Here is a 16,039-nt window from a genome sequence, read left to right as displayed (position 1 = left end):
GTTCTTGCCTGGAGAATCCCAGGGACGGGGGAGCCTGCTGGGCCGCCATCTATGGGGTCGCAAAGAGTCGGACACGACTGAAGCGACTTAGCAGCAGCAGGGACAGGGAATCCTGCAGTCCATGGGGTTGCAAAGAGTCGGACATGACTTAGTGACGAACAACAAATCCAGGAAAAACCCACCCAGCCAGCACAGTCATGTTGGTGGAACAAAGTTGGGCTGGCCTCTGTCCCACTTTCCTACCTCCCCACAGTCCCAAACGACATAAAAACACACGCTAGTGGGCACAGGTGTTTGCAGTGCCACTTTATTGCCAATAGCTCACACTGCCTGGGGCTAGTGGAAAATAAATTAGAACTATGGTAACATCTGATAGGTATGGCTAAGCTGGAGAGGGGAGCAGGTTTTTGTGGGCACTGAGCAACTGAACTGAATTGATCTTAGGGAAGGGGTGTAAGGTGGCTGTGGAAATGTCCATGGAGAGCATCTCTCTTCCACCCCTAAGACCACAGAACCATCTACTCCCTCCTGGTGCCCACCAAAGGGGCAAAGTGGAGGCCAGGGTCTCTTAGCTGCCAGGAGCTAAGTGAGGTGAGACAGGCAGCGGGCAGCCCTCAGCAGGATCAAAGCGGGGCAACCAAGGCTTGGATCCCAGAAGAGAGCAGGAACCGAGAATCACATCCAGTCACAGGATGACACAAGGAGGGCGGCTGTTGGTGATCTTTTCGAGGGGTTCTCCGTTACTGGCTCTTCGGATGGCCTCAATGAGCTAGAGGGCAGAGATGTGGAATGGGATGCTGTGTCCCCTGGAAGGGCAAGCTGAACTGGGGTTATTCCCGGTATTGCAAGTACTCACATCTTTCTCATAAGGAAAGCCCCCATTCTCCAGCTTGGAGAACACCAGCTGTCCATTGATTTCAATCTCAAAGGCCCCTAGTATTAAATAAACATGAATGAACTGTATGCTGAGCACAGGCAAAAGGCGGGAAGTTCCATAAAAGGGGGCCTTCCACACTCCTTAGACTTCACACAAGCTCCCTCATCAGCCACATTAGAGATTCTTGAAGCCATTTCCTAGCCCTGGGTCAAGCCAAGGAAACAAGGGAGGCATCACCTATGTGCCCTTCCTTTGAACTCCTGGTAACTCAGTGAAAGTTTCCCTTCCCTCCAACACTTCGGTCTCACCCGTTTCTCCCAGTAGGCTTCAAATATGACTCCCCTCACCTATGGAAGGGGACTCAAGCTGGCTGGACATTTTACTATGTGCCAGGTACTGCTGGACACGATAAAGCAGCCAATGCCAGAGCTAGAAAGTGATGGAGCTGGGATTTAGAACACTGACTCAGCAGGTGTTCTGCAGCCTCACCTGTGCCCCCCAGGCGCGACTCGATCTCGATGCCTGGATACTGCTCCTTCACGGCACTCGCCAGCTCCAGGTAGGTCGCCTCGAAGCCGCAGGGTTCGCTAGGGAGAAGATACCGGAGGTCCGGTTGGATATCGGAAAAGGTACCTCCGGTGCACCCACCCTCGTCCGGCCAGGATCCCCGTCACTGGCAGGGGCCGCTCACCAGTACTCAACCACAATGCGGACCCCATGGCCCGGTTCGGTCTCCCCGGGAGGGGGCGCTACGGACGTCGTCCCTGTATCCCCGCTCATTGCTGCCAGCTCCCTACAGCCGCTGCTTCCGGGTGTGACGCGACGCCGCGGGCACGTGATGGGGCGGGGCCGCGCGTGACGTCGGGTCGCCCCCTGCAGGCGGTGGCTACTGCGTTATGACCGTGTTACCAGCTGGAGGGCTTGGGCTGGGCGGATCGGCCTAGACCACCTTTCCTGGCCCGAGTTCTCGGAGCGCCGGTCTTGCTCCACATCTAGTGTCCGCTAGACTTCACGGTCTTATTTAATCTACTGACATATCTTAGACTGCAGAGGGCCTGGGGTTGACTGATGGTATGGAATAGTTGCCGTTTGTCCTGTCTTGCTGATGGCATTATAAACCATTCCACAGTTACACACTCAGGTACTAATTACTCTTAAGCTCTGAACTGCAGGCACAGTCTGGGTAGTTAATGTCTGTCTCATGCCTTCGGAAACCTTAGGCTTTACGGCTTCTTTTCCGCAGGCTCTGTGCTGCGATCACGTGCACCCAGTTCCTCCACCTCCCCGTCTCATCCTACCCCGCTACCGAGCTGGCTTCTTTATTCCCATTTTGCAGCTCTAGAAATGGAGACTTTCTCCTTGCCTCTTCTTTCCCTGGAGCCCCACCAAAGGATACTCTCAGGTTACCCACTCTAGCATCCCTTTAAAACATTCATTTTAAAACAATTCAGTGACTTACGGAGTTGTGCAGCCATCTCCACACATTTCCATCGACTTAAAAAAAGTCCCACCTGCGTATTTTCAATCTTTCCAGCTATCGGCTCCAGCCCTAAGCAACCACTGATGTGCTTTCTATCCATTTGCCTTTCCTGGATATTTCATATAAATGAAATACTATGTAGTCTTTTGCTTCTGACTTCTTGCACTCCTTTTAAAGTTTTTGAGGTTCATCCATGTTATAGCATGTACTAGTGGCTCCTTTTTGTTGCTGAGAAATATCCCAGTATATGGATGAAATGTTTTGTTTATTCAATACCAGTTGATGGATATTTGAGTTTCCAGTTTTGGGGTATTTTGAATAATGCTGCTATGAATGTTTGTGTGTCTTTGTATGTACATGTGTTTTTACTTCTTGTGGGTAGGTTCCTACCGGTAGAATTGCTAGGTTGTGTGGAAAGTTTTTGTTTAACTTAAGAAATGGCCAAACTTTTTCAAAGTGGCTGTAGCATTTTACATTCCTACTAGCAATATATGATGATTTGTTTCCCTATATCCTTCTCAACACTTGTCTGTCTCTTTCATTATAGCCATCCTGATGGGAGTGAGGAGGTTTTAATTTGCATTTCTCTAATGGTCTTGAGCACCTTTTCATGTGCTTATGAGCCATTCATATATCTTAATTTGGAAAAGCACTTTTAATTGGGTTGTTTGTCTCTTTAGTGCTGATTTTAGGAGTTCCTTATATACAATTGACCCTTGAACAACACAGGTTTGAACTGCGTGGGTCTACTTACATGTGGATTTTTTCCAGTAAATACATAGTACTACCCAACAGGCTCCTCCATCCATGGGATTTTCCAGGCAAGAGTACTGGAGTGGGGTGCCATTGCCTTCTCCGACACAAGTTTTGTGTCAATCTGAAGATGAAAACCAGATGGGGGGGCTGACTGTAAAGTTATATTCAGATTTTCAACTACTCTGGGTCATTGGTACCTCTAAGCCCTGCATTGTTCAAGGATCAACTGTATTCTGGATACAAAGTTCCTAATATATGGCTTGTAATTATTTTTCTCCAGTCTTCCACAAGTATTTTTTTAAATTTAATTTTCAAAGTGCAAAATTTTAAAATTTTGGCTAAGTGTAGTTTATCAACTTTTTATTTTGTCATTTATGCTTTGCTGTCTCATTTGTATCTGAGATCTCTGCCTAACCCAAGGTAGAAAGATTTTCTCTCATAATTTCTTCTGGAAGATTTATTGTTTTAGCTCTTACTTTTAAATCCATGATCTATTTTGAGTTAATATTTGTAAATTGTGTAAGGGAGGATCTAAATTCATCTTTTGCCATGTGGCTATTCAATTTGTCCCAGAACCATTTATCAAAAAGACTATTCTTTCCCTCACTGAATTGTCTTGGCACCTTTGTCAAAAATCAATTAACCAGTAGGTCCAGTGGTTAAGACTTTGCCTTCCAGCGTAGAGGGTGCAGGTTCGCTCCCTGGTTGGGGAACTAAGATCCCACATGCCTCACAAACGAAAAACCAAAACAGAAAACAGAAGCAATATTGTAACAAATTCAATAAAGACTTTAAAAATGATCCACATCAAAAAAAAAAAGTTTAAAAAAAAAATCAATTGACCAGAAATGTAAGGATTTTTACTTAGACTCTTGAAGCTGTCCTATTGATTTATAAATCTATTCTTTTTCATTGTCATTTCCTTTTTTATTTAAGAAATTTAGATATAACTTATACACAGTAATACACATCCTCTGGAGTGTACCTTTCTGTCAGTCCTGACACACACCGTTGTACATCTTACCACCAGGACCAAGATACACAACAACTCCATTACCTCCTCACAAGACTTCTCTGCTGTCAACTCCTCTCCCTCCTCCTCAACTCCAGATCTGTTTTCTGTCCTTAGCATTCTGCCCCCTCTAGAAAGTCATATAAATGGAATCCTATAGCACTGTGCCCTCTGAGTCTGGTTTCTCTTTCCAACTTATCCTATCCTTCAACATCCAGAGTGATTTTTCCAAAATATAAATCTGCCTGCTCCTTTGGGCCTCTACTTAAGCTCAGATGGACCCTGTAGGGTCTGGCCTCTGCCCATAGTTCCTGCTGGTCTGGACAGACAGGATGGATGGCTCTTAAACCTGGTTTACAGAACAACCACCTGAGGGCTTGTCAATACCATACATTCCTGGGTCTTGTCCCCAAAGACCAAGTTTCAGTAGTTGGGGAGGGGCCCAGGGATCTGTTTCTTTGTTGTTGTTGTTTGCTTGGTTTTTTAAAGTTGTATTTTATTTATTTATGTTTGGTTGTGCTGGGTCTTTGGTTGTGCTTGGGCTTTTCTCCACTTGCGAGTCCCAGGCTTCTCATTGCCATGGCTTCTCCTGCTGTGGATCATGGGCTCTAGGCACGCTGGCTCAGTAGTTGTGGCACATGGGCTTAGTTGCCCAATGGCATGTGGAATCTTCCTGGACCAGGGATCGAAGCTGTGTCCCCTGCACTGGCAGGAGGAGTCTTACCCACTGGACCACCAGGGAAACCCAGGGATGTGTGTTTTTACACAAGCCCAGGCAGATTTGACTTTGAGGGACACAGTTGAGTACAAAGCCTTTCCCCACAACTTTCACACGTGCTCAGCCACACCTGTGTGGACTCCTCTCCTTCCTTCTCCATCCTGCTCTGCCTCTGCATGCTCTGTCCCCTTTTGTCAAGGGTTTTGGCACTTGTTTCATCATCATGAAAGGTGCTCCCCCTTCCCATCCACCGATCCAAATCCTCCAATCCAGACAACTTCCCCTCTGCTCAACTGTCACTTCTCTGGAGAAGTCTTCCCTAACTCCCTGTGTGTTTTCCCAGTATAGTTGTCTCCTGTCATCTCTTATTATTTGTGTGATCCTTTGATTTCTTTTTATTTTGGCTGCCGCTGGGCCTTCGTTGCTTTGCTTGGGCTTTTCTCTAGTTGCAGCAAGCTGGGGTACTCTCTAGTGTGGTAGCTTCTCTTGTTGTGGAGCACCGGCTCTAGGCATGCGGGCTTCAGTAGTTGTGCACGGCTTAGTTGCTCCATGGCACGTGGGATCTTCCCAGACCAGGGATTGAATTGGTGTCCCCTGCATTGTAAGGTGCATTCTTAATGACTGGACCACCAGGGAAGTCCTGGTTCTTTGATTAACATCAGTCTCCCTGATTGGGCTGCATGAAGATAACGGTGGGATCTGTTTTGTTGCTCACTGTATCCCCAGTGCCAAGCATGTGGTTGGCATATAGTAGGTACTTAGCAAATATTAGTTGAGTGAATGAAGGATTGATTGAATGAATTGTCTACCATGTTTTTCACAAGATATCCAGTGGCCCAGTTGACCTTGCCTCTTTCCCCACTTCTTCACTTAGTCCACTCTGGTTTTTTCAAGGAAAACTGAGTTTGGAGAAAGTTGAGCATCCAGTCACTCCTCCAGGTCCCCCAGGGCAGATCTTTTATCACCCCTATGAATTATTTGTTTACTGAACTGTCACCCACTTGGGCTGGGCTGGAAGGCGGCTGCTGCCTTTGATCTCAGTCTCCCAGGCCCTCTCTCCAACCTTGTGTTTGCCTACTGCTGAAGGCCAGTGCTAAGGGGAGTCCCCTGGCACCTGACCAAAGCTTTCCCCAAACCACTTCTGCTACTGGGAGACCTTGCCTAACCCCTTCGATTTCAGAAGGAAAACCTGAGACCATGGACTTTGCTTAGAAGGGAGGATATATGCTGGGTGCCCCTGAGGGGCCAGGGTGCAGCCTGGGTGGTCAGACTGTGGCTGGAGGTCAAGGGGCAGGCCGTGTTGCTGGACATCCTTCTGGCTGGCTTCCCTCTTTCATAGAGTGCCCTTTGCCCCAAGGGGTAAGACCCTAAGCAGCAGACAGGCCCCCTAAATTGGCCAATGAACAGACCAGGTTTGGGAAGGGGCGTGGGGAAGAGCAGGTGAGTCCCTTTTCTCTGATCTTCCAGGTCCCTGCTCCTCCATCTCAGGTCATGAGGACTCTAGATCTTTGCTTTCGGTGCTGTACAGTTGGACTGTTTCTCCCCTGGCACCTGCTACAGAAGAACAAAAACAATCCCAGCCAGGTTAGAGTGTCAGGGAGTCCCCGCCCCTCCTCTGGTGCTTCCTCCTCCCATGCCCCTCCCTCAGGCCCCGCCCCCACCTGCCCAAGATAATTTGTTTCCTTGGGTCAGAAGCCTGGACAACAGAGCTCAACCTCCCCCGACTCCTACGTTCAAAGTTGGGACACTCTCCTACCACCTGTAGAGAAGAGGGAGGGGGTTTGAGATCAAGCCCAGGTACCTGAGGTTCCTAGACAGCGCCGGACTTCGGACCCTGTGTCCTGCTACTCCAGCTGGGGCTCCTCTAGGTAAGGCGACCGACATCGGTCGCAGACGACAATCTGCTCCCACTCCCAGCCGCACCAGGGCCCCAGGCTGTGCCAGTCTCAGGGCCAGGAGCTGACTGGATGGCTGCCCAGGTGGGCAAGACAGGAGGCCGCCCGGCTCCCCCTCCTTCCCCCCTTCAGTGATGTCAGGCCAAGGGCGGGGATGGGGGTTTGGGGTGGGAGAGGACAGGTAGTTAAGAGCTTGGCATCTCCCTTCCTAAATCGGTGGCCCCAGCCAGGTGTGCCAACACCCAGGGTCCAGGTAAGGACCAGAGCGCGGCACTTAGTCTTGGGGGCGGGGAGCACCAGTAGATCCGGGAGAAAGATGTGGAGATCTTTGGAGAACATGGAGAAAGATGTGGCCTCCTGCTGTGTTTCTCTGGCGGCCTCACTTTCTCTTTTCCTCCAGCCTCCTATCCTGCCCCCTCCTCACTATCTGCCCTCAGTCTTTCCGTGTTCTCATTCCCTGTTCTCCCCATTCCTTCGTCCCTCTCCACCCCACCCCCAGCAGCCCCAAACACACACTCTAACCTGCTGATGGGATCAGGGAAGCAGGAATCCAGATTCTCTCCTCCCCAAGAGGCGGCGGATTTCCCGCTGAAACTAGCCCCTCCCCACATCCCCAGAAAGAGAGCTGGGAGGGGTGTCCCAATGCCGAGGGGGCAGCCCTAGGTGTCTCCCAGGCTCCGTCTGCTTTGACCCCAGTTTGAGTTCCCCCAAGTCTTTATTAAAGACAGATGTCTCTGTGGGGGCAGCGGGGCACCCTCCAACTTGGAGGGCAGTAAAGGAGACAGACTCTCTGAATTGCTAGAGCTTCGTCTCTCTGGATTGCATCCTCTCAGCAATACAGGCTTGCCTGGTAGATCAGCTGGTAAAGAATCTGTCTGCAATGCAGGAGACCCCAGTTCGATTCCATTCCTGGGTTGGGAAGATCCCCTGGAGGAGGGCATGGCAATCCACTCCAGTATTCTTGCCTGGAGGATCCCCATGGACAGAGGAGCTTGGCGAGCTACATACAGTCCTTGGGGTCGCAGAGTCGGACACAACTGAGCAACTGAACTGAACTGAACTGAGCTACTCAGCACAGCCCTCCGGTGGGAAGGTGGGGGTGGGACAGGCCCCGGAGGGGGGTGGTCCCTTCCGGCTTCAGAAAGAAGTGGTCTAGGTAGGCTGAAGGGCTAGATGCTGGGGGTCTGCAGTGCAGTAGGGCCTGGGGAGAGTGGGTGCGCAGTGCGGGAGGGGGTCAGAATGCCTTGTCCGTCTGAATAGTCTTGGGGAAGACTTGGATCCCAGTCGGGGTCTTCCTGGCACGCTGGGGATGGAGAACGCACCTGCCTGCCCTTGCCAGGCCTTCCAACCCCACTGCGCCTCGAGAATGCCCCCTCTTGGTCCGCCTGTCCTGGACTCTGCTCTCCCCTCTGCACCCGCCCCCCCCCATCCTGCTGGGGTGGGGGTGGGGGGCCCGTGAAGGCAAGCAGGCTGTAATGATTAACTCCACAGACACTCTAACATTCTTCCCGAATTAAACTTTAAAAGAGCTGCCCCCCTCATTCCCATTGGATGTTTTTCCCCTAGTACGGGAGGGGGCGGGGCCGCAGGGTCCGGGGGCCCTCCCCCCAACTCCAGGTCAGCTAGGGGTTTCCCGCCTCCTCACCTGAGCCCTCACCCTAAGCGCTCCCCCGCAGGTAAAGCCTTCCTCCTAACTAAATCCCGATGCGGGCAGGGCGTGGGGTTCCTGGGCCTGGCGGGGGCCTTCCCGCCACCTCTAGGCCCCAGCTCCAGCCCCTCCCCACCCCACCCCGCCCGGTACCGAAGGTGGCCTTGTTTTCTACCGGCCCTCTACCCTGAGCCCTGCCACCCGCCCTCGGGGCCAGCCAGGTGGGGCAAGATTCAGGAAGTAAACAAGGAGGCTGGAGGCGGGAGGGCGGGAAGGAGGGTGGGGCCCGAGCCACGGGGGCGGGGAAGTCGCAGAAGGGAGTCGCAATACTAAGGGAACAGATTGATGTGGGGGTCGATTTCTTCAATATAACCTTCCCAGGGCCTCAGGTTGAAAGTTTTAGGTCTCTCGGGGTGGTGGAGGGGGCTGCCCAGGGGAGACAGTGAGGACCGGTTTCTCCCACCTCTCCTCTCTTTGGTCCTGACTCCCCAGTCCTGTCCTGCCTTAGAAGGTTCTGGAGAGCTGGGTGATGGGATAGGAAGGCTAAACTCATCCAGAGTCAGCCTTCCCGCCCCCCACAGAGGCCAGACTCTAGTCTGATTCAAATCTACCCTCTTCCCTTCCAAACGCTGCCCAGATTCCCCTTCCCTCTGGGATGGGAGAGGATCCAGTCCTCCTGGTTTCAGACCACGCCACTGTTGGTCTCTGGCTTCCTGGAGCGGGTGATTCCTGCAGCCCTTCCCCTAGTCTCCCTGGAATGAAGTGAGCAGGGCTGTTTGTCAGAGGTTAGGGGGTGGGAGTGGGGGCCTTGTGTTTTGGTGTTGATGTGCTGGTGTCTCTTTGGTGTTCTACCGTGGGTGGATCTTTTCCTTCCTGGCAGGACCCCCAGCCCCATGGCTGGCTCACCCTCCTGGCCTTCCCCTGTCTGCCTGTCTGTGTCTGTCTTCCTCTGTGTCTTGACTTTCCACTCCTGCTCCTGAGTACGCCTTTGATCAGAATGCCCAGGAGAGTATATGAATTCAAAGGACCCTCATCTCCCAGGGATGATGAGGATGAGACCCTCCCGGGCCAGCTGAGTCCTGGGTGCTAAGGGTGGGCAGCAGCAGCAGCAGAGTGGAAGTCTGGGGGGCCCCGGACAGGAGAAGGAGCACTGCACGTTTCTTTGGGTTACTTTAGGTACCCCAGGGGCACCCCTGTGAGGTCAGCTCCACTCCAGATGGGCTTCTGAATCCCGGTCAGGCTTTTCTTCTCTCCTTCCTTGTGAGGGGGCTCCTGGGCTGGGTGGTGGCTACCAAGGGCCCTTTGCAGGTTGCACCTGGACCTGGTCTGGAGGTAGGCCAAAGGTGGGGAGGAGGAGATGATATCAGAGGAGCCTCAGCCTCCCCCCCACCACCCACATCTTCCTCCTCCCCATTCCTGTTCTGGGGGAAGCTGGGGGAGTGGAGGGGATGGGTAGAGGCAGGGTTGTTTGTGTTTCTCCTAAGCCAGGAAGTAGTGGAGATGAGTCAAGGATGAATGGAGAGCTCCAGGCAGTGTGTCCTGCCCCACCCTGACTCACCTGTCCCCCAAATCTCCTTATGTCCTCACTTAAAGGTTGGGGACCTGCCTCATCCTGGGTGCGGGGAGAGGGGGCAGATCTTGGGCGCCTTAGGCAAGCTAACAGTGCTGGCCCAGTATCTGGAGCACAGGCAGGGGACAGAACGGCAGGTCCTCCCAGGTCCCTCCCAGGTCTCAGCCCAGCCTAAAGGGTCTTGGTTCCTGGGGAGGAGGGGCTTGCGATGCCTCCACCTGCTGGTGGCCATCCCCATCTCCTGGATGCCATGTAGTGCCTATGGGCAATAAAACATGGGTAAGACCCTGGCCTTGCCTGGGATGGCTGGGCATCTTCAGACCACTGGGTGGATAAGACAGGTGCACAGTCATTGGTGCGGAGGCCCCAGCACAGGGCTGAGAGGGAGCCCTTCAATCTGAGTGTGGAAAATCCAGGAAGGCTTCTCAGGCTTGAGGCGTTGAGGCCTCAAGAAAGTTGGGGAGAGGGAGGGGTCTAAGGAAGGCACACAAGGTTTGGGGGCCGCTGGGGCGCGGGCCCCAGGCTTGCCTTCTCCCTCCCACTGCAGCTGAGCCCGCCTCCTGCCCTCCTGGTTCCTGTCCTTCCCCACCTCCTTCTCTCCTTCTGTGCATCACTCAGCACTTGAGCAGGCGTTGCCACAACAGGCTCTGGCAACAAAGCCCTGGGAAAACCTGGGGCAGAGCCCAGAGGAGTGAGTGCCCCACGCTGGGAAGTGCAAGGGTGACACTGAGCCCGGCTGTGTGGGTCAGGGAGTCGGTCGCTGCTGCCTGGCCTGTGGTGAGGGGACCCTCACAGCTCTTCCCCTGGGCAACCTGGGGTAAGGAAGAGCACTGGACTGGGAGTCCAAACGCTGAGTTCTGCTCCCTGTCTCACCTGTGATGAGGCAGGAATGCTTCTTTCTCAGGACTCAGAGTCCCTTTTTGTAACAGGGGCTCATTCTGCCCTTCGCCAGAGGCTCCAGGGAACCCCAGTTAGGGGGGATCAAGGAGGGGCCGGATAAACTCTGAGGGGCACCCGACTGAAGGGTGAAGGAGGTCTGGGTCCCCTTGGCTCCTATCCCCAGGACCAGGGCACAAGAACAGCTGTTCCTCTTCTTCCTCAGAGGTCATGGAGCTGGGTCTGTCTCCGCTCCATCTCAGCAGCTCTCCAGAAGACCTGTACCTGGCCTCTGGGACACCTCCTGGGACTCCCCCGCCTCTCGATGCCCCTCTGTCTGGGGAGGTGAAGAGGTCCCAGCCTCTGCCCATTCCAACCAGCAGGTAAAATGGGGCGTCCGCCGACGGAGGGAGGCTGGGGGGAGCGGTCAGCACTGGAGTAATGCACAGAAGCTTACCGTCAACTCCTCCCCTCCATCTCCCGCCCCAGGAAACTTCTTCGAGAGGAGGAGCTGCAGTCAACCTCTCTGCCCTCCATCCCCAACCCCTTTCCTGAGCTCTGCAGTCCTTCTTCACAGAGCCCCATTCTTGGGGGGTCCTCCAGTGCAAGGGGGCTGCTCCCTCGAGACACGAGCTGCCCCCATGTGAGTTGCCCTGGGAAAGAGAAGGCAGGGAGCATGGGGTGCTAGGGGATGGGGCAGATACAGAGCCGCCTTGGCTGGGTGGAGGGGATTTGGTCAAGGATCCCAGAGGGTAGAGCAGAGGGGGATGGGAGAGAACCACCCTTTGCCCTTCCCTGCGTCACCTGCCATTCCTGGCGTGCAGGTCATAAAGGTGTACAGCGAAGACGGGACCTGCCGCTCGGTGGAGGTGGCGACAGGTGCCACGGCTCGCTATGTGTGCGAGATGCTGGTGCAGCGATCTCACGCCCTGAGTGACGAGAACTGGGGGCTGGTGGAGTGCCACCCCTACCTAGCACTGGGTAAGTTGGGGCGCAGGGGGCTGCCTGGCCTGGGAGGCACTGCTTCACACTTGACTGGCCTCCACTGACCCCTGCTTTTTGCCCTTGACCCCAGAGCGGGCCTTGGAGGACCATGAGTCAGTGGCGGAAGTGCAGGCTGCCTGGCCCATTGGTGGAGACAGCCGCATCGTCTTCCGGAAGAACTTTGCCAAATACGAGCTGTTCAAGAGCACTCCAGTGAGTGTGTGTAAGAGGGGGGTCTGGGCCCAGAAACCTCAACCCCGACCCGGATCCTCAGTCCCTGACTCCTGCCTCCTTTTGCCCCCAGCACTCCCTATTCCCAGAAAAGATGGTCTCTAGCTGTCTGGATGCACACACGGGCATGTCCCATGAGGACGTCATCCAGGTGAGGGCCGACTCCCATTTCATAGCCTTGACTCCCCAGGATCGCCCAGGGCTTCTTGGCCCTGAAGCTCGTGCCGTCCCTCTATGGGGTGGAAAGCCCAGCACCGCCCTAAGCATCAGTTTCTTCCTCTGTTACATGACAGTAAATGTAAACCCCTGCCACCAAGGCAGGTGCTAGGAAGGCGCGTGTGTGTGTGTGTGTGGCCACCTCTAGGCTCTCACCTTGCTCTCCTGTCCTCAGAACTTCCTGAATGCAGGCAGCTTCCCAGAGATCCAGGGCTTCCTGCAGCTCCGGGGGTCAGGGCGCAAGCTTTGGAAACGGTTTTTTTGCTTCCTGCGCCGCTCTGGCCTGTATTACTCCACCAAGGGCACTTCCAAGGTGAGGTCTTAAAGGTGACAGCCCCGGCCCCTGGGAGACCCCATCCCTGGTGCTTCTGGGAGCTGCCCCTTCTCTGTGGGAACTCCTAGACCTTTCACCCTCCAGGCCCTGAGACCCTCAGCTACCTCTCTTCCCCTCCCAGCTCACCTGCCCCAGAAGGTAGCAGTGGGAGAGGCAGGCGAACTGAGTTCAAGTCCTGGCTCTGCTTCTATGTGCTGTGTGACCTGGGGCACTTCTCTGCTCCTCTCTGGGCCTGGACTCTCCCCAGCTGGTTGAGAGGGGATGGTGAGAGGGGCATAGGGTCTGCCTGTACGAAGTCTTGCTCACTCGTGCTGCGCAGGATCCGAGGCACCTGCAGTACGTAGCAGATGTGAACGAGTCCAATGTGTACGTGGTGACCCAGGGGCGCAAGCTCTACGGGATGCCCACAGACTTCGGCTTCTGTATCAAGGTGAGGATCCTACGTGGGGCTTCTGAGCTGCTTCTGGGACCCCCAGCCTCCTCTCCTTGCACCCTGCCCTGCCCCACGGAGACGGGAGACAGCATCTGGTTCTAAAGGCAGATGTGGGACCAGGCAGTTTCCTCTCCCCGCAGCCAAACAAGCTTCGAAATGGCCACAAGGGGCTTCGCCTCTTCTGCACTGAGGATGAGCAGAGCCGCTCCTGCTGGTTAGCCGCCTTCCGCCTCTTCAAGGTGAGGTCCTGGCACTAGCTGGGGGGCTGACCCAGCTCTCGGGATCCCTGGCGTGAGGAGGAGTTATAGTTCTGCCCCCAGGAAGTCTCTGGAAAGAGAGGGCATCATCATAGCCCTGCTGTCTCAGAATCCTTGGTCTAAGACTGGAGTTGCAGCTCTGGCTTCAGGAAGCCCCTCAGCCAGAGGCAGGGATGTTGTCTGATTCTTGGGGAGTCCTGGTCTGGACGGGGCACCACAGCGGAGCCCCCAGCATCTGTGTGACCTCTGGCCTCTTTCTCTCTCCACCTCGCAGTTTGGGGTACAGCTGTATAAGAATTACCAGCACACACTGTGCCGCCACCTGTGCCCCCCCTGTGGGGGTTCCCCACCTTCGGTGAGTGTTCATAGGGTGTTGTGGGAGGGGGAGGGGAGGCACCCAGGCCCCATGCCAGGGATACTGAGGTCCCATCTGACCCCTCTCCCGTCCTGTCCAACCTGCAGAGGAGTGTCTCAGACAACACCCTGGTGGCCATGGACTTCTCCGGCCATGCCGGGCGTGTCATTGAGAACCCCCGGGAAGCTCTGAGCGCCACCCTGGAGGAGGCCCAGGCCTGGCGGGTGAGGGGGCTACACTCAGCTGCGTGTCTGTACTGCTCTCCATCTGGGCTTCCATGGAGCGGGAAGAGGAGAGCGAGGGGCGAGGGGAGGCACCCAGCTGCAGAAAGAGGCTCTATATTCTTGAGGGGCTGGTAATGCTCCAGCCGTGCCCTGATCCCCCATGTCCCCCACTGTTCTGCAGAAAAAAACGAACCACCGTCTCAGCCTGCCCACCCCCAGCTCGGGCACGAGCCTCAGTGCAGGTGGGTAAGGGCCCGGTGTCCTCAAGGGCAGGGGCTGGTATGGCTTCTCTGAGCATTCCTGTTGCGGGTGGTGAGAAGGACGGTCCCCGCCCCGGAGTGACCATCCATCTGCCTCCTTTCACCCCAGCCATCCACCGCACACAACCCTGGTTCCATGGACGCATTTCTCGCGAGGAGAGCCAGCGGCTCATCGGGCAGCAGGGCCTGGTTGATGGGTAAGGGACTGGGTTGGGCAGGGCAGCAGACCAGGGAGGAAACAGATCTGGGTCTAGGTGGTGGCCTCGTGTCCTCCGGTCACGTTGCCTTGTCTCCTGGCAGCCTGTTCCTGGTCCGAGAGAGTCAGCGGAACCCACAGGGCTTTGTGCTTTCTCTGTGCCACGTGCAGAAAGTCAAACATTACCTTATCCTGCCGGTGAGTATCCCTGCTTCCTGCCGCAGAAACGCCCAGCAGCCCATCCTCCCCACCCTGCCCCCAGGGTGCCTGGGGTCTCCCCTCTTTCCTTGCTGCTGCACAAGCAATGGGGACCTCAGCCTTGGCCCAGGAGGGCGCTCCTCCAGGCCCTCACCCCTCCCTGACTTCCCACCCGCTGTGGCCACACCCCAGAGCGAGGAGGAGGGGCGCCTGTACTTCAGCATGGACGACGGCCAGACTCGCTTCACCGACCTGCTGCAGCTCGTGGAGTTCCACCAGCTGAACCGCGGCATCCTGCCCTGCCTGCTGCGCTACTGCTGCACCCGCGTGGCCCTCTGACCACTGCATGGGCCGGTCACATCTCGGCCCACCCCAGGCTGCCCCCCTCCTCCGGAGCGGCCCGCCCCGGAGTGGGCTCAGAGTGGGCAGAAGGTGAGGCCAGGATCATCATGAATGGCTGGGAGCTCCCCTACTCCAGTTTTCTCCTCTGCTCCTTGCCTCCTTCAAGCAGAAGGTGCTCCCCACCCAGTCCACCCTCAACTTTTCCTTCAGGGAAGGCACTTGTGTGGCCCTCTCCCCTTCACGGAGCTCCTGGGTGCTGCTCTGGGACAGGACACTATGGGAGAAATGGAGGCAGCCCAGGTGGTCTTTACACCCACATTTTGTACAGACTGAGAGGCCAGTTGATCTCTGTTTTATACTAGTGACAATAAAGATTATTTTTTGGTACACCTGTGAGTTCTGTCTGGCAAGGCCCAGCTAGCTGGGGCTGGGGGGTGATCAGGAGAGGTGAAAGTGGAAGTTGCTAGTCGTGTTTGACTCTTTGCGACCCCATGGACTATACAGTCCATGGAATTCTCCAGGCCAGAATACTGGAGTGGGTAGCCTTTCCCTTGTCCAGGGGATCTTCCCAACCCAGGGATCGAACCCAACTCTCCCGCTTTGCAGGAGGATTCTTTACCAGCTGAGCCAGAAGGGAAGCCCAAGAATAAGCCTATCGCTTCTCCAGCGGATATTCCTGACCCAGGGACTGAACTGGGATCTCCTGCTTTGCAGGCGGATGCTTTACCAACTGAGTTATCAGGGAAGCCCACCAGGAGAGATGGGCACCAGTCAAAGTCTTGAAAATGTGTCAGATGGATCCAGGCCATATGAAGCCAAACCTGGATGTTTCTTTCTTTCTTTAAAAAATTTATTTGGCTGCACCAGGTCTTAGTTGCTGCATGTGACCGCTTTAGTTATAATATGTGGGATCTAGTTCCCTGACCAGGGATCGAACCTGGGCCCCCTACATTAGCCACTGGACCACTAGGGAAGTCCCCAAGCCTGATGTTTCTTGAGGAGCTCTTGGTCATCAGAGAGTCTCGGTACCCAGTAGAGTCTCGGTACCACCTACTGGCTCATAGTAGGTGCCCAAGGATGGCTTGTTAAATGAATGAACAAACAGGGGACTATCATCCAGGTGAGGCTTCCTGATGGGACCTAAAGCCACGGAGGTCACTCTAACAGGGGCTGGGAG

General features: G+C 55.0%; 2 protein-coding genes across 8 annotated transcripts; one reads left to right on the top strand and one right to left on the bottom strand.

The window, feature by feature from the left end:
* Nucleotides 1–291: 291 nt before the first annotated feature.
* MIEN1 (migration and invasion enhancer 1) lies at nt 292–1,704 on the bottom strand. 2 transcript variants are annotated; one of them, XM_006068565.3, is made up of 4 exons: nt 1,569–1,704; nt 1,367–1,464; nt 857–933; nt 292–769 (listed from the first exon to the last, which is right to left on the bottom strand). In XM_006068565.3, exons 1-4 carry the CDS (start codon nt 1,655–1,657, stop codon nt 686–688), a joined length of 348 nt encoding a protein of 115 aa, XP_006068627.1. In that variant the 5' UTR covers nt 1,658–1,704; the 3' UTR covers nt 292–685. The 2 variants fall into 2 exon arrangements, with proteins under 2 accessions (XP_006068627.1, XP_044794946.1); XM_044939011.1 differs by lacking the exon at nt 857–933 and having other exon boundaries at nt 292–806.
* A 3,672-nt stretch (nt 1,705–5,376) lies between these two features.
* GRB7 (growth factor receptor bound protein 7) lies at nt 5,377–15,249 on the top strand. 6 transcript variants are annotated; one of them, XM_006068566.4, is made up of 16 exons: nt 5,377–6,427; nt 6,539–6,711; nt 11,059–11,215; nt 11,322–11,475; nt 11,657–11,813; nt 11,908–12,029; nt 12,121–12,198; nt 12,439–12,576; nt 12,917–13,027; nt 13,171–13,269; nt 13,562–13,642; nt 13,750–13,866; nt 14,048–14,108; nt 14,236–14,323; nt 14,427–14,520; nt 14,713–15,249. In XM_006068566.4, exons 3-16 carry the CDS (start codon nt 11,064–11,066, stop codon nt 14,857–14,859), a joined length of 1,599 nt encoding a protein of 532 aa, XP_006068628.2. In that variant the 5' UTR covers nt 5,377–6,427; nt 6,539–6,711; nt 11,059–11,063; the 3' UTR covers nt 14,860–15,249. The 6 variants fall into 6 exon arrangements, with proteins under 6 accessions (XP_006068628.2, XP_006068632.2, XP_006068630.1 ...); XM_006068570.4 differs by lacking the exon at nt 6,539–6,711; XM_025280198.3 differs by lacking the exons at nt 5,377–6,427; nt 6,539–6,711 and adding an exon at nt 8,247–8,414.
* The last annotated feature ends 790 nt before the right edge of the window (nt 15,250–16,039 follow it).

The sequence above is a fragment of the Bubalus bubalis genome, chromosome 3, assembly GCF_019923935.1.
Source record: "Bubalus bubalis isolate 160015118507 breed Murrah chromosome 3, NDDB_SH_1, whole genome shotgun sequence".
NCBI lineage: Eukaryota > Metazoa > Chordata > Mammalia > Artiodactyla > Bovidae > Bubalus > Bubalus bubalis.
Note: the sequence above shows the minus strand (reverse complement) of the source record. Positions and strands in the feature narration are given on the sequence as shown.

Excerpts from the sequence above, each read along its gene's own strand:
- MIEN1 (XM_006068565.3), bottom strand. The coding sequence starts at position 1,657 with ATGAGCGGGGATACAGGGACGACGTCCGTAGCGCCCCCTCCCGGGGAG. Across the intron at positions 1,465-1,568 it reads CGCATTGTGGTTGAGTACTG|CGAACCCTGCGGCTTCGAGG; the intron begins GTGAGCGGCCCC and ends TCTTCTCCCTAG. Across the intron at positions 770-856 it reads GCTTTCCTTATGAGAAAGAT|CTCATTGAGGCCATCCGAAG; the intron begins GTGAGTACTTGC and ends TCTGCCCTCTAG.
- GRB7 (XM_006068570.4), top strand. The coding sequence starts at position 11,064 with ATGGAGCTGGGTCTGTCTCCGCTCCATCTCAGCAGCTCTCCAGAAGAC. Across the intron at positions 13,028-13,170 it reads ACTTCGGCTTCTGTATCAAG|CCAAACAAGCTTCGAAATGG; the intron begins GTGAGGATCCTA and ends CTCTCCCCGCAG. Across the intron at positions 13,867-14,047 it reads AGGAGGCCCAGGCCTGGCGG|AAAAAAACGAACCACCGTCT; the intron begins GTGAGGGGGCTA and ends ACTGTTCTGCAG.